This window comes from Monodelphis domestica, chromosome 1 (assembly GCF_027887165.1).
Source record: "Monodelphis domestica isolate mMonDom1 chromosome 1, mMonDom1.pri, whole genome shotgun sequence".
Lineage (NCBI taxonomy): Eukaryota > Metazoa > Chordata > Mammalia > Didelphimorphia > Didelphidae > Monodelphis > Monodelphis domestica.
The window spans coordinates 737,812,560-737,834,538 of NC_077227.1; the positions used below are offsets into that span (position 1 = coordinate 737,812,560).

Genomic DNA, 21,979 nt, shown 5'->3' on the forward strand with positions numbered 1-21,979 from the left:
TGCAAGTCACAGAATCAGATAGGTTTGAGAATTAACCATGCTCTCCTTTTGTGTGTGTGTGTGTGTGTGTGTGTAGTGTAGTAGATAGGATACTGTACCAGAAGCTAGGAGGAGCTGGGTTCAAATCTTGATACTTCTTACCTGTGTGACCATCAGTCAATCACTTTCCTTCTCCCTGGGGAAAGTCTCTTAAACTGTAGAATGAGATTGGAATAGGAGAGCTCTAAGACTTTTTTCCAATGTTCCTTGTTGACTCAAGAACAACTAAATTAGCAAAGTGAGTCAGGGGACAGGTGTGGAGAGGAAAGACTTAAATCAATCCAGAAAGTTATTGTTGAGAAGGCAAAAGAGAAAAGCCCGCAGAGGATGGATGCTTCATGAGAGCAGGGACTGGCCTTCCCCCCCCCACACACACCTCCCCCCTTTTTTCTTCATATTCCAAGTATGTGCCTCACTCAGAGTAGGCAGAGTCACGACTTGAATTTTGGTCCTCAGAGCAAGAGAGGTGCTGAGGTGGAGGTGGGGAGAGGATGTTTGCCCCAGGATATCAGGAAGTTTCCAGCTTCTAGGCACAGCTGCTTCCAGGGGAGGGGGTAGTGACAGTCAGTTCCTACCAATGGATGGGAGAAAGTGTGTCTCAAGGCACAGTTGTCGACACCCTTTAAAATTCAGTGTCCTGGGGCAAAACTCTGATCACCTGCCCCTAGTTATGGCCCTGATGGTAGGTACTTACTTAGGTGCTTGTTGAATTAAATTGGAAAGAAAGGGATCCAGACCTTAGGGAGCTCACAGAGTAATTAGTGAGACAAGTCATAAAACAATTAGCAGAACAGAAGACAGTATAGATTGACTATAAATATGTGCACACATTAGTAAGTGATGTGTTTATTTGTAATGAGAATGATGACTCATCTCAAGCAACACCTTCTGCCCAGGGCTTTCTCCCAAAGGTTACTTTCTATCTGCTTTGCCTACATTTTCTACACATCCACGATTGTGTACGTTGTTGCCCCCATTTGAATGTAAGCTCCCTGAGGACAGGGACTGCTTCTTTCATATTTGAATTCTCAGTGTCCAGGGAAGGGACTAGTTAGCACAGTAGGCTTGTTATATGGATTGATCCATTATTATTATTGTATATATATGTAAATCTAGCACAGTAGGCTTGTTATATGGATTGATCCATTATTATTATTGTATATATGTGTAAATCTAGCACAGTAGGCTTGCTATATTGATTGATCCATTATTATTATTGGATATATATGTAAATTTAGCACAGTAGGCTTGCTATATTGATTGATCCCTTATTATTATTGGATATATATGTAAATCTAGCACAGTAGGCTGGTTATATTGATTAATCCATTATTATTGGATATATATGTAAATCTAGCACAGTAGGCTTGTTATATTGATTGATCCATTATTATTATTGGATATATATATAAATCTAGCACAGTAGGCTTGTTATATTGATTGATCCATTATTATTATTGGATATATATGTAAATCTAGCACAGTAGGCTTGCTATATTGATTGATCCATTATTATTGGATATATATGTAAATCTAGCACAGTAGGCTTGCTATATTGATTGATCCCTTATTATTATTGGATATATATGTAAATCTAGCACAGTAGGCTTGCTATATTGATTGATCCATTATTATTATTGGATATATATGTAAATCTAGCACAGTAGGCTTGCTATATTGATTGATCCATTATTATTGGATATATATGTAAATCTAGCACAGTAGGCTTGCTATATTGATTGATCCATTATTATTGGATATATATATGTAAATCTAGCACAGTAGGCTTGTTATATTGATTGATCCATTATTATTATTGGATATATATGTAAATCTAGCACAGTAGGCTTGCTATATTGATTGATCCATTATTATTGGATATATGTAAATCTAGCACAGTAGGCTGGTTATATTGATTAATCCATTATTATTGTTGGATATATATGTAAATCTAGCACAGTAGGCTGGTTATATTGATTAATCCATTATTATTGGATATATATGTAAATCTAGCACAGTAGGCTTGTTATATTGATTGATCCATTATTATTATTGGATATATATATAAATCTAGCACAGTAGGCTTGTTATATTGATTGATCCATTATTATTATTGGATATATATGTAAATCTAGCACAGTAGGCTTGCTATATTGATTGATCCGTTATTATTGGATATATATGTAAATCTAGCACAGTAGGCTTGCTATATTGATTGATCCCTTATTATTATTGGATATATATGTAAATCTAGCACAGTAGGCTTGCTATATTGATTGATCCCTTATTATTATTGGATATATATGTAAATCTAGCACAGTAGGCTTGCTATATTGATTGATCCATTATTATTGGATATATATATGTAAATCTAGCACAGTAGGCTTGTTATATTGATTGATCCATTATTATTATTGGATATATATGTAAATCTAGCACAGTAGGCTTGCTATATTGATTGATCCATTATTATTGGATATATGTAAATCTAGCACAGTAGGCTGGTTATATTGATTAATCCATTATTATTATCGGATATATGTAAATCTAGCACAGTAGGCTTGTTATATTGCTTGATCACCTCAGAGGAATGGAAAGAGATAGAAAGAGTATTAAGGGACCTGGGTTCTCGTTTGAGTCTGTTTGATTTAGAACAAGACACTCTCCACCTCTGGGCTTCTCATCTGTGAAGTAAGGAGAATGGGCTCAATTATTTGTTGGTCCTTTGCCAGCTCTAATGTTTGATGGCCCTGAGAGAGATTAAAACCCAGAGCTCAAGGCAGCAAGTGCTATCAGTTGAAGCATTCACCATCAATGAAAAATGCATTTTTAAAAAGTGATATAATTGATGGATTCGAAGGTCTTATATTCTACTTAGGGAGGTTCAACACATTCACAGAAAAGTAAATAAAGGATAAATACCAAAAAAGACAGTGATGGAGGTGGGGCACAGTGCTGGGCCCATAGTAGGCACTTACAAATACTCATTGACCTGAATTCCAGGAACATTAAAAAAATGTTGCTCCTTCCTGATATGATGCTGCCATTTTGGATGTCTATATTTTTACCAATATGGTGGTGGGCGAATTTCTGGGAGTCTCCAGTAATAGTGCCAATCAGTGTTTACATTGCTACAGAATAAATGAAAAGATACTGTTTCTCTCTATATTTCTAAGTGTCTTATCAATACGCAATTTATATAGAAGAATTCCATTGAAAATTTTTGTGCAGAGGAGCAGTGGATCGAGAGCCAGGCCTGGAGATTGGGAAGTATTGGATTAAAATCTAGTCTCATTTCCTAGCTGTGTGACCCTGAGCAAGTCATTTCATCCCCATTGCCTAACCCTTACTGTTCTTTTGCCTTGGAACCAATATTCAGCATTGATTCTAATACAGAATCTAAGACAGGGTTGGGGGGGGGGAGTATATGGTCAAGTAGTTGGCTATGGTATTGAATCTCACAAGATCACAGGACCTTAGAACTGAGGTGGAAACTCACTGACCATTTAGTCCAACTTTTCTTGAAAAAAAAAATCCCTGATATATCATAGAAACAAGTGGTCAGCCTGCCTTTCTTTGAAGGCCTGGGTTGGGGTAGGGAAGGGAAAAAAGACAACTCACCAAAGCATTTTTTCCTCATTTGGACAGCTCAAGGGTTAGAGAAAAGAAGGATCAGTATGGGCTGGAGTAGTTGGGGAAGACTTCCTGGAGGAGGTAGATCTACCAGGGAACAAGGATAGTCCAGATCAGGACATAAATGTCTTCCATAATACATATCCAAATCCTTGCTTTTTTTTCCTTTAACCTTTATTTTCCATCTTAGAATTAATGCTGTGTATTGATTTCAAAGCAGAAGAGTGGTAAAGGCAGGCAATGGAGGTTAAGTGACTTGCCCAGGGTCACACAGCTAGAAAGTGTCTGAGGCCAGATTTGAACCTAGAACCTCCTGTATTTGGCTGGTTCTTAATCCACTGAGCCACCCAGTTGCCCCTGAAAGCCTTGCCTTCCTGAAGATGGTAGGATCATTATTCTAGGGGACCAACAAGGCAGCATGATATACACCCACCACCTGATGGACTGAGTGTGCATAATGAGACATATTATTTTGGACAGCCAGTGTGGGATTTTCTTGCTTGATTAGGCATATTTTATAAGATTTTCTTTTTCTTTTCTCCCCCCCCCCAAGTGAATGAATGTTACTAATGGAAAACAAACAAATCTATATGATGGAGTTGTGTATTGACCCAACCAGTCTGGAAATTGTAATTGGAAAACAGTTTGAAAGTATACTCAGCGTAAAGGGGGATTATCTAGAGATCATAGCTCTTATGAGACTATGCAGGACTCTTGGTTCCCCAAGGAGGCCCTATGGTACAATGGATAGAGCACTGCTCCCCAACACTGGATTCATATTTCCCATCTCTGGCTAAAAGATCATCGACAAGGCAGCCAGGTAGTACAGTAGATAGAGCACCCGGTATAGAGTCAAGGAGAACCTGGGTTCAAATGTGGTTTCAGGCACTTCCTAGCTATGTGACCCTGGTCAAGTCACTTAACCCCGATTGCCTAGCCCTTTGCTATTCTTTGGATTGATACTAGGACAGGAAGTAAGGGTTCAAAAGGAGAGAGAGAGAGAGAGAGAGAGAGAGAGAGAGAGAGAGAGAGAGAGAGAGAGAGAGAGAGAGAGAGAGAGAGAGAGAGAATGGACTAGAGGGACCAACTGAGTCACACCTTTCCAGACATTGTCAATGTATGGATTTGATTTTATCTGCTTTTAATTTTAATTTTGTATTTTTTTTATCACAACAGAGAGCTTTTCTTTATTTATTTCCTTCTTTCTTTAGGGGGAAAGGAGTGGGGACGTTAATTGGATAAATGGCATAATAATTTTTAAAGATAAACCCTTACCTTCCACCTTTGAATCAATATTGTGTAGTGGTTCCAAGGCAAAGGAGTAGTGAGAGTGGGGCAGTGGGGGGTAAGTGGCACTATGGCCCAAGGTTTCACAGCTAGGAAGTGTCTGAGGTCAGATTTGAACCCAGAACCTCTCTTCTCTAGTCCTGGCTCTCAATCCACTGAGCCACCCAGCTGCCCCTTAAAGTAATCTTTTAAAAGAACCTTGAAAAATCACTTAAGAGAACAGGAAGACATTTAGAAGGGCAGAGCTGGAAATACAATGTTAAATTTAGCATGTAAATTAAAAAGTGATATGTAGTGGAGATTAATTGTCACATGTGATTCTCTTCTTCTGTTCTTTGAAAATAGAAATTGTCATGTTTGTCAAACTCATCATAAAATTTTTTTTGAAGCTCATGGGATCATACATTTAGACTAGCTGGCTGTTAGGTGGCACGATGGATAAAGCAATTGTCCTAGACAGAAGTTCAAATCCTACCTCATACACTTACTAGCTGGATGTCTTTGGGCAAGCCACTTACCCTCTCTCAGCTTCAATTTGCTCATCTGTAAAGTGGGGCTACTAATAGAATCTTCCTCTCATGTGTTGTTGTGGGGCCTAAATAAGATAAACTATGCAAAGCACTTTGATTAAACCTCAAATTGTTATAGAAACAAGCAACGTAGGAACCTCAGAAACTAATTTAACCCCCTCATTCTACATTTGAGGAAATTGAGCCCTAGAGAGATGCTATTTTAAATTTTTAATTAAATTTAAATTAAAAATTAAAATTAAACTTTAAATTAAATTTTATTTGTTACCAATTCCATGTGATAACAAATTTCCACACAAGTTTTCCTAAGTTATATGGTGGAACTTATCTCCCTCCCTCCCTTCCCAGTGCTGGCAGGCAATTTGATCTGGGTTAAACCTATATTATCATGTATGGCATCTTTCCATATTGTTCATTTTTGTGAGCGAGTAATCTTATGAAACCCAAACTCCAAAACACAAAGCCAAATAAACAAGTGAAAAACCAAATGCTTCCACCTGCATTCTGACTTCAGCAGTTCTTTCTCTGGGGGAGGGCAACATTCTTTGTCTTTTGATGCTCAGAATTGTCCTGGATCTTTGTATTCCTGAGAGTAGCTAAGTCTGCCACAGTTGATCATTGATCAGTATGGCTGTTCCTGTGTCCACTGTTTTCCTGGTTCTGCTTATTTCATCCTGCATCAGTTCATACAGGTCTTTCAAGCCCTTTCTGAAACGTCCTGTTCATCATTCCTTACAATTTGTTCAGTCATTCTCCAATTGATGGACATCCCTTTAGTTTCTGATTCTTTGCCACCACAAAAGGGGCTGCTATAAATATTTTTGTAAAAGCAGGTCCTTTCCCCTTTTTAAAAGTCTCTCCAGGATACAGACCTAGTAGTGGTATTACTGAATCAAAAGGTATGCATTGTTTTACAGCCTTTTGGGCATAGTTCCAAATTGCCTTCCAGAATGGTTGGATCAGTTTACAGCTCCACCAACAATGTATTAGTGTCCTAATTTGCCACATCCCTTTCAGCATTTATTATTTTCCTTCGCTTTCATAATGGCCAGTCTGATAGGTATGACGGGGTACCTCAGAGTTGTTTTAATTTGCATTTCTTTAATCAAGAGGGACTTGGAACATTTTAATATGATTACTGATAGTGTTGATTTCTTCATTTGCAAACGGAGGCCTAGAGAGATGAAGTGACTTACCTGAGTCACATCTTGGAAACGGTAGAGCCAGAATTTGGGCTAAGCAACAGGAAACAGAAGGTGGAGGTCCAGGTCCTGGTCTCTAGTTGTCAGACAGAGAGTTGTAGCAGCTGGCATGGCCCCAGATTTGGTGCTGGCCAAGATAGAAAGGAGAGGTGCTAACCAGACTGAAATAAAAGGATCTCAGGCTTTGGAACAGAGCTGTAGGGGTGAGGGCAGTGTAGGACCAAGATCCCTCCAGCCCTCCTCACCCCAGATCTGGTCAGTTAGGGGCCTGGGGATGAGCAGGTGGTCCCTCGGGAAAAGAGCTTCCTCTTAGACCATGAAGACTCGAGTCTCCTAGCAGGAGGAGGGGTCCCTCCCTAGGAAACCTGGTCTCCAGGCTGCAAGCCAGGCTTGTTAGGCTAACAAGAAGCTCTCACCCCCTTAATGAGAAATCATGGGTGTATCCCACCTGGGGAACAATTGACTAATTAAAGGCTAAAAAGGCTGATTTCTTGCATTGCTGGGAAGGTAGAACAGGAATAAGGAGAGCAGAGGGAGGGTGGAGGAGGACATTGAGCTAGCTCAAAGGCTGTAAAGAAGGGGGGAGCAGGGCTGCCACTGAAAGCAATGGGACCCTGGTGGGTCCTCTTCTGGAAGCGGGCAAAGGAGCAGCCTTGGCTTGAAGCTCAGCACCCTCACCCCTAGTCTGGCCTCCTGGAGAGAAGGTCTGTTGGATGTAGGAAAACAGACTTGAAAGGACAAGCCTCTCTAGATGTTTCTGCCAGGTCTGTGTCAGCTTTCCTCTTCTGAGGAGGGAGGACACAGAGAAGGGAAAGGGATCTTGGGGAGGCTGGTATCTGAGCTAAAAGCCTCGGCTCTTATTTTTCAATCCAGTGACTTCTAGGGAATTGCCTTCAACTTCTGCTCAGCCTCCCATCTTACTCCCCACCCTCCCTCCTTGCATTAGTCCTTACTCTTCAGTATTCAAGGATTCTTGATTTTATTGGCATAGCCCATCCTCCCACTGAGATACATCCTGACCCCTCCCAGCCTCAGTCAACGTCTTTGAGCCTGGGAGTGACAGAAAAACTGTCACCACCCACTAACCAGGCTTTTAGGGATGCATTGATGCGCCTTGAGGGAGACTGGCATGCCAAACATTCTACTTCTGGCCAACTCTGATTAATAATAATAATAATAATAATTCATTTCTATAATGCTTTAAAGCTTGGAAAGCCTTTTATTCACAAGAAAACTCTGAGATACAAAGATGTTATTCAGATTTTTAAAATTGTGTCCAATTCTTCATGACCCCAGTTAGGGATTTTTGGCAAAGACACTGGAGTGGTTTGCCATTCCCTTCTCTAGATCCTTTTACAGGTGAGGAAACTGAGGCAAAAAGGGTTAAGTGACTTGCCCAGGATCACATAGCTAAGTGAGGTGCTGAGGCTAGATTTGAACTCAGGAATATGAGTCGATTCCAGGTTTGGCACTCTAACCACTTCACCACCTAGTTGCCCCAAGTTACCTAGTAGGAATGTGACTAGCCCTATTTTTAGATGGGGAAATTGAGGCTCTAAGATCTGAATCAAATTGCTCATGGTCACATAACAAAGAAATATTGAAGATACAATTTGAACCCAGGTGTCCGGACTCCAAGTCCAGCATTCTTTCCATTATACCATGTTTCTGTTTTAGTACATTTTTCCTTGAGAGGAATCAAAATCTGCTTCCTTGTCATTTCTACGTGTCCGCTCCGGCCCTGCCTTTGAGACCAAGCCGAATAAGTCTACTTTTCAAATATCTGAAAGGTGTCATGGTGATATAGAGGGAAGAGACCAGCTTGGAAGGCACAGGTCAGGGTTCGAAACCCGTCCTTGTGCCCTGGGGTAAGTCACTTTATCTTGTCTCAGGATTTCCCTAATCTTAGAAATGAGGGACACAAGCGGAATGTTCTAGGTCTAAGTCTTGAATCCAAGACCTTTGTAGCGAGTTCGAGTCATGCCCAGATCAAAACAGGGGTCTGGGAGGGGACTGCAGATTCAGAAGCATCAGGGCTGTTAGCTCTCGCTTAAACTAACCAAGAATAAATGAATCCTTGCCCATATGAGAAGCGATTCTCACCCCTTTCTCTGCCTTCTAAGCCTCGGGGCAGAATTCCCCAAGCCTGAATTGTCTCCCAAATGCCCTCTCCTAAGTGGGCTTCGGCTTTCTGGGCCATTCACAACCCCATTCGCTCTGTCTGAGGATCAAAGGGCCAGTCTTTGGGCTCCCTCCCTGAGGAAGAGCCGTCGCCACAGGGACCTTCCTCTCCGCCGGAGAAGCTCTGAAGAGGAAGGAGTTGGGGCTCCGCCCCCCCACCCCCCCTCGGCTCAGACCAGAGCGGGCCCTCACTCCCTGGCCCCCCAGAGAAGGCTGTGCTCCAAGCCATGGCAGGATATGGCCCTCGAGGAGTGTGTCAGGCTTTCTTCTAGAGCAATATGGAACGGCTTAATGCAAAGCTGTTTCCAGCCAGAGCGCTTGGGCTGTTGCCATCCATATGACGGAGGGATCCTCGCTGCAGAGGGGGAGGAGGGGGAGGCCCTCCGCCCCCCAACTCATTCCCTTGCTTTCTCCCATTCCCCCGCCCCCAGCCTCGAAGGAGGCTTTAAGAAGATCCGGGCGCCCTGCGTCTCCAGGAGCCCTTTCCTGGGGGCTCTGCCTGTTCTCTATTCTGTATATCCCGAATTATTAGCGGCACTGTGCACGCGTGCACGCATGTGTGTGAAGCTATAAAAGACCTTATAAAGTGGAGAGAACACTGAAATTAGGAAGCCTTGAATTCAAATCCTACCTCAGATGCAGGGTGACCCTGGGCAAGTCTCTTAACCGTACTCCACCTCAGTTTCTCCATCTGTAAAATGGAGAAAATAATGACACCTACTTCCCAGGTTGCTTTGAGGAGGAACTGAGATAATAAAGCGTTTTGTAAACCTTAAAGGGTTAAACAGCTACTAGATCTTGTTAACTAGTTTAATTAGTCATCTCGATGCTTTCTACATCTTTTCAGTTGAATTCTCAGTTTCCTCTCTCTTTCCTTCCTTCCTTCCTTCCTTCCTTCCTTCCTTCCTTCCTTCCTTCCTTCCTTCCTTCCTTCCTTCCTTCCTTCCTTCCTTCCTTCCTTCCTTCCTTCCTTCCTTCCTTCCTTTTTTTTTTCTAAGACAGAAGGTAAGGGTTAAAAAACGTGAACATGCTTGCATTTATTGTTAGAGGAACTACGGAGCTTGGGGATGGGAAGTGGCCCGAGGGTGCTCTAAGGCCAGCCACCCTCTTGTTTTGCAGAGGAGAGCCCTGGGCTCCAGCAGAGGAAGATTTGCCCTGATCACTCAACCACAGAGCCAGGGCTAGAGTGGATTTGTGGGTTTGGGCATATGTGCATACATAGAGGTCTGAAAGCCAGAGCCGGCTCCTGAGAGTGCCTGGGGGTGTTCAGCAGGCACCTGAAGATCCCTCTGCGGGGAAACTGTCTGAACAGGAGATAAAACTTGGGAGCCATTAGGTGGGCAAGAGCTTGACAAGGGAAGAGGCACATAAAAGCAGCAGGGGAAGAATCTTGGAGAGCTTCTGGGAACATCGGGGAGACTAGGAGAGGAAGGAAAAGAAGCCGGCGAGAGGGACCAGCCAGGAAAAGTGGGAGAGGTCAGAGGGGAACCCAGAGAGTGCTCTGATTCCGAGGAGCTAAGGGAGTAGCCGGAGAAAGAACAAAGAAGATGAATGAGTTCTGAGCAAGGGCTGTTGAGTCTATTGACTCCTCCATTCCCTCATGATCTCATGCCTGGACTCCTCCAGTGGGAGTATTACTGGTGGGTCTGCCTGCCTCAAGTCACTTCCCCCTCTAATCCACCTTCCATTAGGCACTAAAGTGATTTTCCTAAAAAGCAGATGCAGCCCCTCCTCATTAAACTGCAGTGGCTCCCTGTTACCTCTACAAAATGCTTCATTTGGCAGTCAGTATGTTTTCACCTTGCTTCCCAACACACTCTCTTTGATCCAGTTACACTGATGGCTGGCTGCTCCATGAACAAGACAGTCTTGGCTCCAGGCATTTTCTCTGGCCGTCCTCCTCCACTCCAACTACTAACCTCCTTGACTTCCTATAAATGGAAACTAAAATCCTACTTTCTATGGGAGAGAAAGCCCAGTTCCCATCTGGAGGAAATGGGCAGAAGGCTTTGGGAAAGTGGAAGACAGAGATCCTCCGAACTACTGAACTGGGTTGTCTTGGGCGCCCGGGAAGAGACGGTAAAGTGGCTGGGAGATGGATTGGGCTTGGGGAGGGGAGCTCTGAGCTAGATAGGGATGGGAGCACCCGAGGAACCAGCAGCAAAGGGATTTTGTTTAATTCAAGGACACACTCATTAGGCTAAGAGATTCTTTAGGGGAAGGGATCTTCAAAGAGGAGGGGGAGGGGACCCATGACAAGGGGGAAAGTGCTGAAGGAGAGTTAAACAGCTGGAAGGCAAATTTGCATTACAAAATGTGAGCCGGAGCACCTCCAAGTACAACAGAGGAAAGAAAGGAGCTATCAAAATGGATGAAGTTAGCCATGTAAATTGGAGATAGGAACTGGACCTGCGATTTCCCTGGTTCTAGGGAAACTTTTCCCCCTCCTAAACTCTTACTTTCCCTCCTAGAATCATTAAGGCGTATTGGTTCCAAGGCAGAAAGGGCTGTAAGGGCTAGGCAATGGGTATTTAGTGACTTGCTTTGGGCACATAGCTAAGAAGTGCCTGAGGCTACATTTGAACCCAGCACCCTCTGGTCTCTAGGCTTGGTTCTCAGCCATTGAGCCACTTAGCCGCCCACAAGTAGGACATACTTTTTGCAATTTACAGTCCGATGCCTAGATCAATGGTTCTTAAACTTTTGGTCTTTAAATAGTTAAAATTATGGCAGTCCCACTCCCAGCTTTGCTTTCTGTAGGTCATGTCTAATGATATTTACTGTATCAGCAATTTAAATCTTAGTGTTAGAATGAAAATAGTTTTGACCCTCGTAGATCCCTTTGAAAGGGCCTCAGGGACACTTGGGGGGCCTGGAACACTGACAAGGTGACAGCAAGGATGAGTCAGAGGCAGTAGAGGCAGTTCTCTGGGCTTCTAGGTCAGCTCTCTCTCCAGGAACCCAGGCTTCCTCCCTACAAATGTGAGAGTTGAAATGACAAGAGAGTGTTTACGTTCCATGTATCCCCCGTGCCATACCTCAGCTCATCTGATCCTCACAAACACCCAGTTGAGGCTGCTTCTGTAGCACATCCATTTATCTAGATGAGTTTAAGTGTCGTGCCCAAGAGAATTGGCCAGGGAATGGGGAGACCTGAATTTTTGGTTTGGTTCAGCCACTTATACCAACTGTGTGTTCTCAGACAATACGATGGACCTCTCTGGGGCCTCCTACTTTCTTCATCCATTAAAGAAGTATAATTACATATGGATTTTGAGTTTGGAAGATGCTCGGTAAGTGGCCTGAGGTATATAGTCTGGTTAAGGGAAGGAGGAGGTGGTGGTGGTGGTGGTAGTTGGTGGTAGCAGTAGTGGGGAGGGGGTTGCTTATGCACAAGAGTTGGAAGAATTGTCACCTGGGGTTAAACTTCCCAGAGGGAAGAAAATGGAGCCGTGAATGAAAGTTCTAGAAGGCTCAGCAGCCACAAAAAAAGACCTTTATAATAATTCACACTGCCCAGCAAATCGCCAACACTAGAGGGGGCAGCGATTTCTGTGCCCTTAAGAGTCAGGGCTGGGCAAGTACTTGTCAGGATGTTAAGGCCAGTCCCTGTTTCAGTTTGGGGGACCAGGTGACCTGGGAGGTGCCTTGGAGTCCCAAAGACTCTGAGCCCAAGAATAATTCCAATGAATAATCATAGTCATTGCTTACCTTTCTATAAGGCTTTGAAAGTGGCTTCTTCCCAGCCCCTCAGGATATAGAATAAAACCAGAAGAAACTCAGAATAGACTACTTGTCTCTCAGTTCCTTGGAGATAGGCATCTGCTTTGATCTAAATTGTCTGTGTCCTGGCATAATGCTCTGCCCACACTTTAATAAATGGTGATTGAATGAATGTGTAGACCAGACTTTGGAGAGAGGGATGAATATGGTCGGAGGCAGGTAGACTCTGGAGTCTGGATGTATAAGGTGTGTATTCAGAGAATGGCCAGCCTAGGTGAGAGAGAGGATCAGCGCAGCTTTAAAGTGGTGGGCTTTGGGAATTCCTGAGCTCATCTCTCGCCACAGACACTGCCTGACTGTGTGACCCTAGGCAAGTCATTTAACCCCCATTACCTAGCCCTTAGCATTCTTCTGCCTTAGAACTGACACTCAATATCGATTCTAAGACAGAAAGTAAGGATTAAAAACAAACAAACAAATAAATTATTAAGTAAAGTGGTGGCTCTCAGGTCTCTTTGGTGGAGGGGAGGTCTATGTGTGGGTGAGCAGGAAGGGGCTGATGAGAATACACTCGAGGCTGTAGAATCTACTGCCCGGCTGTGTTCCCCAAGGCAGTAGAAGCTTCCTCTCTTTTGAGACCTTGCTGCCTCTTTCCCATCTCTATCTTCTGTGATTCTAAGTCTCTAGAAAGACTGGGAAAACAGGGGGTGTGAAGGCAGCTATTGTTTGGGGCCAGACCATCCACACCTTCCCATTCAGACTTCCCTAGCCAACTGGAGTAAACCCAAGAGCCAGCCCTAGTAGCCCCAACCCTTCAGGGATTGAGGAGTATCTCCCCTCACCCTCTTTTCCTGGATGGGCTGCTCTTCAAGACTGCACGATCCTCCTCCAAAGAGGTTGGAGCCCAAAGGGTAAAGAGTGGAAGCATAAGGGCTGTTTTCTGGGAAATGATGAAAACTTGGTAGAGGAAAGGACTGGGCCTGCGACTGTTGGCTCAGTGATGGATGAGTCAAGAAACGAAAAAGAGAGGAGTGGGAAAGACAGCACAGAGAAAGACGGAGGGAGAAAGAGGAAGAAGAAACAGTGGAAGAGGAAGACAGTGAGAAGGGGGAAAGGGAGAGAGGGAGAGAAGGAGAGAAAAGGGAAAGAGAAGAAGGAGATGAGGAGGAAAAAAGGAGGAGGAAGAGGAGAGGTAAAGGAGGAGGGATCAAAAAGACAGAGACAAGAGAGTTTCATTCACCAAAAGATGCTGACAAACCTGCACTGGGCAGAGTGCAGTAGGGGGTCCAGTGGGTCTCACCAAGGAAGAAAGACCAAGAGCCCTCTCCGGCCCTTTCTCTCCTCTTCCTTTCTCTCCCTCTCTGCCTCTCCGTCTGTTTGTCTCTGACTCTGTCTGTCTCCCTTGACTAGGGGTTTTCCACCCTTTTTTTGTGGCATTGATGCCTTGGACAGTTTCTTGAATCCTGTGGACTCCTCAGAAGAGTTTAAATGCCTTAAATTAGAATATAAACCATTACAAGGGAAATCAATGATCCTGAAATGCAATTTCCTGACAGGTTACACACACGGTTAAGAACTCCTGTTTTGGGTAGACTGAGGTGGGGAGCTGGAGCTGACCCGCTCAGAGGGCGGGCAGTGCAGGGACTGGGAAGCCCCTTCTTTTCTCCTGCAGGGTCCAGGGCTTCTCCTCCCTTCCCTCCCTCCCTCCCCTCCCGGCCCCTGCCCGCAGAAGAGGCTGGGGCTGGAGCGGAGCTGCCGCGCGGGGGCATTTCAGCGCAGTCGAGTGGAAAATAGACTTTAAACCTTCATTGTGGCAGAGCTGAGGGCACCGCGGGCTCCCGGGGGCGAACACAGCTCCCTGGAGCCCAGTCGGGGACACACGCAAGAGCTGGCCTGGACTCTTAGGGGTGGCAGGGGGACGGACCTGTGGGAGGGTGGCGCTGCCCAGGCGAGGAGCCGTGCTGGAGTGGGGAGCTGACCCGCGGCTGACGCCCCGCCATCCCGACTCCTGCTGCCCCCACAGGACCCTCCTCCCTTCCTCACCCCCTCCACTATCTTGTGATTCCACGTCTACCCCCCCCCCCTCCCCCGGGCCTCTTCCTCTCCTCGGCCTGGGCGGGTGCCTCTAGGGGCCCTGAGTGAGGCCCCTAGACGGGCTTTTCCGAAGGCTCAGCCAAGGCCCCAGGCAAAAAGTTTCCGAAATGATTAGTATTATCCTAATGAAGGAAACCCAGACAAAGCCAGAAACGAATGAACGCAGTGAAAGACACAGGCGTGAAGTGAAAATCCAAGGGGCAGTTGGGGCGGCCCCGCTAGCGGCCCCAGGACTGCGCCAGGCCTGGGCTTCAGATTGTGCCTGTGATTGCGTGAATGGAAATGACGGTGTGGCTCAGTGAGCGTTCCTATATGTTTGTGCGTGACTCCGTGGGTGCAGACGTGTGGCTCCTGTGGCCATATTGTGCTTGTGTGAGCTACCGTTTGTTGTGGACTGTAGGTGTTGGCATGTGTGCCAGTATTACGCTTGTATGTGACCATGTTCATGTGTGGGATATCCGCCTTTTAGGGTGGGGGATGAAAGGGTGAGCCCTGAGCCATCGGCCGAGCCCCCCCCCCTCGTTTTCTCGTGACCCGTGTCACCTGGGCGACAGGCGTGGACAGGGCCTGGGAGCGGACTGGCACCTCCGAGCACTTCTTTCGGGCGGGAGGCGACCGCAGTCTCCTGAAGAGCCTGGTTGCGCTTGGAAATCACTGCCCAGGGCTCTTGAATGCCAGCCGACCAGGAGTCCGAAGCGGGGGGGGGGGGGGGTTGTTGTTGTTGAGGTGGGGGAGCTGGCAACAGCCGGGCAATCGCCTCCACAGCGCACCCCACCCTCACCCCGAGCCCGGACAGAAGCCTTGCCCAAGGGGTGCGAATAATCTCGCTTGGCCCAGAGGGGAGACTGAGGTTGGGATTTTCCTACCCTCTTTGCCTCCCATGGATAGAAGAGTTAGTTTCCTCTTCTGGGCGCACTGAGCTCTTCTTCACCCCTAGGGTCCCCAAAGATTCGAACCAACCACTACCTGTCTCCCAGGCTTCTCTCTGCTCCTAAGAGCGAGACCCTTGATCTCTCGTTATCTCCTTACCCCAAGCTGGACTCCTGGCCAGATCCAACGGGGTGGAGGGGTCTGGGCGCACGGTGTCTGCCTGTGCATCTGAGGCGTCTGGAGGGTGGCACCAACGTTTGTCCGCGTCTTCCTGAACTCCCCCCCCCCAGCTGCCCCTACCCGCTTCCCCCGCCAATCCCTGCTCCCAAGAATCTTGCACCACACTCAACTCTGGGCTTCGGAAGAGCGGGGTGGGGGAGGGGGGAGGGGAGGGCAGGGCAGGGATGCAGGTCGGGAATAACAAATTGAGGGAAGAGACCGCGGCAACCTTCGCCTTGAATTGGGAAGTTTGACTCTCCAAGTGCTCTTGGTTTCACCCAAGTCTGGGTTGGCTCGGGGTGGGAGGGCGGGAGGGCGGTGAGACCACGGGAGTGCGAGTCCAGGGACTGGAATAGGTCTGGGGTTTGATTTTCCTCCCCTCCTCAGGCCGGAGCTTTCCTCGGCAGCCGGGTAGGGTGGGGGGGCCGGTGGAAGGGCTGACTGAGGAGAAGAGGAGGTCGCTGAGAAAGTGGAGGAGGAGGACGACGAGGCGGAGGAATGGATGTGGAGGAATAAACGCTGAAGAGGGACAGGAACTGGGTGGAAGGGATGGGGGGGGGGGGGGCGCGGTAGAGGGGGAAAGATCCCGAATCGCCCTGCAGACACTCCAGTCCTCCTTTTCCCTCCGATCTCAGGTCCCCTCCCTCTCTCCCTCCCTCTTTCCCGGTCCCTCCCCTCTCCGGTCGCCTCCCCTCCCCTCCCCCAGCCCCTAGCCCTCCCCCCACCTGGGGGCAGGTGAGCAGCAGCCAATCGGCGGGCGCTGTCCAGGTACCGGCTCCTTCGGTCCTCCGGCTCTCTGCTCTCCTCAGCTTGGGCCCGGCCGGGGGAGGGGGGGGGGGCGGGCGGAGGTGGAGGCGGGGGGCGGGGGTCTTCCGCGGCTGGTGGGGCTCTGTCGGGGGAGGGGGCTCCGGGAGCATCCATCCCTCCCGGCTCGAGGAGCAGCCCATCTTGCAGATCCCGTCGCTCCAAGGAAGAACAGGACTCGGTGCGCCCGAGCGCTAGCCACAGCCCGGCCCCTGCGCTGAACCCGGGCCCCCTCTGGGCGCCCGCATCCCGCCGGGGCCCCTTCTCGTCCCGGGGGGGCCGGAGGGCGGGGTGGGTGGGGATGTGTGTGTGTGAGTGAGCGAGCCAGCGCGTGAGTGTGTGCATGTGCGGGTGTGCATGTGCGTGTGTTTTCGCACACCCCGCACGGCGGCGGCGGCGGCGGCGGCGGCGGCGGCGACAGCAGGGACGCGCTCCGCTCCACCCCCCCGAGCCAAAGAAGCCCCCTCTCTTGCTCCTGCCCCGACCATGTTCCAGCCAGCGGCCAAGCGCGGTTTCACCATCGAATCTCTGGTGGCCAAAGACAGCGGCGGCCCTGGCGGCCCCGGCGGTCCGGGCCCCGGCCCCGGCGGCGGCTCCCACCACTTGGCGGCTCCGGCGGCGGCGGCGGCCGGTGAGGAGCCCCTGCGGCCCACGGCGCTCAACTACCCCACGCCGGCAGCCGCCGAGGCGTTCGTGAGCGGCTTCCCGGCCGCCGCCGCCGCTGCCGCTGCCGCCGCAGCCGCAGCCGCCGCCGGCCGCTCCCTCTACGGCGGGCCGGAGCTCGTCTTCCCCGAAGCCATGAACCACCCGTCCCTGACCGTGCACCCGGCCCCCCAGCTCGGCGCCTCCCACCTCCAGCACCCGCACTCCTTCTTCGGAGCCCAGCACCGCGACCCTCTCAACTTCTACCCCTGGGTTCTGCGCAACCGCTTCTTCGGACACCGCTTCCAGGGTGAGTCGTCTGCCCCTGCCCTTGCCCCACCTCTCTGCCTCGGGCGGACCCCCAGCTCCCCTGCCCCCTCCCGCCGCCGTCCCCAGCCGAAGCCCAGTTCTCCGCGGCGCTGAGTCAGGGAGCTGACACCTCTTTCCCCCCCCCCCCCCACCCTTTTCGGAACTCCAGAGCACTCGCCGAAGCCCCGGGAGGTGGGGAGCAGGCAGCCCGCGGAGAAGGAGGAGGAGGAGGCTGGGGGGAAGGGAGGAAGGCGAGGGTGCTGGGAGCCTTTACCTCTTTGCCAGAAGTTCGCGAAGAGAGGGGGAGAGGGAGGGGAAAGCCAGGCACCCAGCCCGAGAAACTAGAGGGACCCGTCGAGTCAGGACCTCAGCTGGCACCCGGGCTCGTCGCTCAGTCCACTAGCTCTGCCGAGGTCTCGTCACCCTTGGGGGAGTCCCGGGCTTTTAGCTCCCGGCTAGGGTATGGGGATCCAAGCCGAACTCCCAGGTTCTCCCGGGTACGTTCTGCGTCCAGGCTGGGGAATGGTTTCCGCCTTGTCCTGGGAACGTTCCATTACCCGTTGGTGCCCAGGCAGGAGGCGGATCTTTAGGATCCTCTCCTTCCACCCATCCTGTCGGTCCACTTCTCTCCTGCTGGCCCCAAGGCCGATCAGTTTGGTTGGTTTGCGGTGGGCACAACAAACTCTTTGGCGCCGGGGTCGGACGGAGCCTTGTCCGGGAAAGTCCAGCGGGTGCGGGGGCCGGTTGAGCTAGGGTCGGCGGCATGCTGGTTTCGAGATCCGTCTCAGAGGCTGGGAGTCCAGGGTGGGACCTATCCAAGTCGCCGGTTCGGGGCCTGCAGGGTACTCTGGGCAAAGTGTATTGTGCCCCATTTCCCTGCCTCTGCCCAGCGCCCCACGGGAACACGGCGTCGGCAGACTTGCCGAAGGCCGGCGGTAGAGAGGGAAAGGCGGCGGGGGAAGAGACTACGCTGGAGCTGCAAAGTACCGAGGGCGAATTGAGTCAATTTCCCGAATAATCAATTCTGTTCCTGGAGCACGAAGCACAAAACCGAGCTTTGCTTCAATTATTCGGACACCCCGAATGAAAGAAGATCGCCAATCTATTTTGTTGTAGTCTGGGAAGGAGAAGGCTGCAATTATCTGGGTAATTGTTTTAGTTGCCTACTTACTTCACTTTGTCAGTGTAGACCCGGCTAGCTCGGACCCCGCCAGCTGCCCTGAAGACGGGGGGAAAGAGGAACTCTGCAATCTTTTAGGATCGGTGTGTAAACAAAACAAACGCCTTGAACGTGGGGAATTGAGAGCTTCCATCAGCGGGGAAAGGCCATTTAACCGGGCTGGCCCTCTGCGCAGTCCTGTGGCCAAGTCTACATGAGCAAAGTTAATGGAGGACTGGAGAAAACTCAACAATACAGGCAAATTAATCCATGGGCCCTGTGTGTTGTGTGTGTACCCAGATTACCCAGATATTTATTTCAGGCCAACTTCTCTTCCTTCCTCCCCATTATATTTGTGCTTGGAACAATCTGTCGGGTTATTTGCCTTAATTCTCCCGCTTGAGTGGGTTAAACCGAGACCACAAACCCGACAGCTCCTAACCAAGACGAAAAGTCAGAGCAGAGAGCGGCCGGATTGGCACTGCTAATTTTTCTCCACCTGAGATGTGTGCGTGATGAATTATCCTGAATTATCCGGATAAATGCCTGAATCTTTGCTTCTCTGAGCAAAGGGTCATACCAATTCCATCTGCTTCTCCTCAATGAAACCCTATTTTGCCCCATTTCACTCACTCTGCGTGGGTTCTTTTGCCTCTCTGCTGGTACTGGCCCTGCAAGCGAGGGTGAGGGCAGCTAGGTACAGCTCAACAGTCGAGGAGAAGTAGGCCAGTTCATCCTCCCTGTTTCTCCCAAAGTCGGGCCTCCTTCAGCCCATGGGAGCCAGGGGCAGCAGAGGACGAGAGGCGGAGGCAGATCGAATTAGAGCTGAGGGAGAGCTGTAGAACGGAGGGGCCAACTGGCGATCAGCTGAGGATCACCCTGCAAGAGGGACAAAAGCCCAGTCCTCTAGCTTCCCAGATGGGCGCCTTGCGGAGAGAGAAATGGGCTGCAGAGGCCGCCTCCCCTCGCTATCCGACCGGGGTCTCACAAACTTGCAGGCAACTTTCCTTCCCTTCCCGCCCTCAGCGCGTGGCCCAGTCCTCAGAAGCAAAGCCGATCCTTTCCCATGGCGGAGCTCGGAGGGACTCAGACCCCTGAAACCTTCCCTCCTGAGCCGAGAGCTCCCGGGGGATTTCCCTCCTTCTTTCTATTCCCCACAGCCGCTCCCAGGGCTCCGGCACCGCCGATGAGCAAAGAAGCCTTGCGGGGAAAACTCGAGGCTTTGAAAGGGCCCAGGAGTTCCTCTACACCCCGAGGGATGGAAGGGCTTGAGAGACCCGGGACGGAAGAATTTAATCCCCAACAAGCAAGCTCAGATGATTTCCCTTTGCCGGACAAAACGAGTCCAGGTTGAGGGGACCTTTTCGAGAGCCGGAAATGTGACTACGTTCCCCGATCTCTGCGATAGACCCTCCAGATCCCGACTCTCCCTCGAGCTATGTAGCCAGAAAGGGCTACGAAGGTCGGCTCCATTCTCTTCCGGGAGATCTCTACTCCCGATTCCCTGGGCGTTTCGGAACGCCGAGACATTTGCAATCTGGACCACGCCCGAGATTCAATCCCACCGAATTCCGAGGGACTGAGGGAGGAAACACGCGGGATTTGGGTCCGTGGGCGCCGCAGCACGGATGGGGCTGGTGCCCGGTCAGGAGGAAGTCTGGCCGGGTCAGTTTGCCTGAGGAAAGAGCCTCCCGGATCCCCGCACCGGCATTTCGATTCAGTGGGGAAACAGACCAGTGAACGAAAGAAACAAATGTTTGTGCATTTCCTGTCTATTTCGCTGTTGCAGCCAGCGTCCAGCCTCCCTGCCGAAAGTCTCGGGCTCTAGGGGATGTTGTTAGCAAAACAAGCCGGGGGGAAAGGGGGAAGCCCAGAGGGCGGGCACCTTTAGACCTCGGGTAACAGAGATCAGGAGCGGCGCACAGGTCCTCCCCGGCCCCGAGGAGAGGAATAGCAACCAATTCCGAGCATCCAAAGACTGGGGAAATGGGAGCTCTGAGGAGTAGGCGCCGGGGCCCGCGGCGGGGCTGGACCCGGGCTTCGGGGACTACAGGGCCTCTGATCGGCCGAACATGCGATCGAAAAGGGGATGGCCTGGCCGGGAAAGGACTGGGGTTGGCGTGTGTGTGTGTGTGTGTGCGTGCGTGTGTTTGCCCCAGGAATGAATTATATTTCCCAAAGGAGGAGAAGCCCACGGAGAGGGGCTCAGGGCACTGAGAGCTCATTAGCCAGCTCCCCATGCAAATCCCCCGCGGCCCTTCCCCTCCCTCCAGGCCCCCGCCCCAGTCCTGCGGCCCGCGGGAGCCAGGGGTGCATCAAAGGGCGCCTTTGTTCCGGGCGGGAGTAGAGGGATTAGGTTATCTCCGCGCTGCTGCGACCGAGGCCAATTCTCTGGGCTCGCTCGGGGCTCTGCGGGCCTGAGCGATTCTAAGCTGGGGCTGCCCGGGATCTCGAGCCCCTGAGGAGGATGGGATGGCGTGTGAGCCCGGGGAGGGTGGGGGTGGGGGGTGGGGGAGAGGGATTCTCTTTTCCCATCCCAGGCCCACTTTCCCCTAAGGTTCTGGACTCCAGTCCCCAAACCTTGGGTGCGGGAAGGAGCTCAGAGCGCCCTTCCCGGGGCCTTGAGGGAGGCTGGGCCTCTTGCTGCTTCTGTCCAGGCCGTCAGCTTTCTGAGTTTTGGAGGTGGGGCCAGGGAATAGGTGATTCTGCCCACTTTGTTTTCACCTTCCCCCTGCTCTGCAAGTGCAGGAGGGGAGGCCTGGGGGACCCCAGAATTTCTATTCCACCCGGCCTTGCCTTCCCGGGGTCTTAGCAGACGCTGAGTCATTTGCCCCTAGTAGGCTGCAGGCCCGGGGCTTGCCCAGGGGTTGGACTCAAGAAGTTCAGTGTGTCCCTTCCTCCGCTCCAACTTCCCTTTCTCATTAATGTCCATAAAGGCCGGCACTTGGCTGGGAAACTTCAGGGCGCCCCAAAACCTGCCCAAACAATTCATCCACCTGCAAACATTTATGAAGTACCTACTGTGTGCAGATCCGTGGCTGGGCAGGCATGTAGACAGGCACACCGATTCCCAGACTCACATAATGTACATACAAACAGCTGCCAGGGGCCTCCCATCTACATATTCATAAAAACTAGCAGAAACTCATGTGCACGTGGACATATATAGACCCCAGACGCACACAGACCCTCAACGGGGTGAAATAAATCCACGGATACATCCCCAGACAGCCAGATTTTCCCAGATTCACCCTGGGGACTGCACAGCTGCAGAAATATAGCCAGGC

At 50.1% G+C, this 21,979-nt stretch overlaps 1 protein-coding gene and 1 long non-coding RNA gene across 2 annotated transcripts in view; one reads left to right on the top strand and one right to left on the bottom strand.

The window, feature by feature from the left end:
* Positions 1–861: 861 nt before the first annotated feature.
* On the bottom strand, positions 862–15,848 carry LOC103099263 (uncharacterized). Its single transcript, XR_459758.3, has 4 exons — positions 15,719–15,848; positions 9,504–9,563; positions 6,686–6,818; positions 862–2,723 (listed from the first exon to the last, which is right to left on the bottom strand). It is a non-coding gene; the product is annotated as an uncharacterized LOC103099263 (long non-coding RNA).
* Positions 15,849–16,622: 774 nt separating this feature from the next.
* EMX1 (empty spiracles homeobox 1) overlaps positions 16,623–21,979 on the top strand; it is a 38,518-nt gene continuing 33,161 nt past the window's right edge. Inside the window, exon 1 of the mRNA XM_056814071.1 lies at positions 16,623–17,534. Within this exon, the coding sequence (XP_056670049.1) occupies positions 16,940–17,534 (595 nt within the window). The 5' untranslated portion in view covers positions 16,623–16,939. The remainder of the gene's footprint in view (positions 17,535–21,979) is intronic.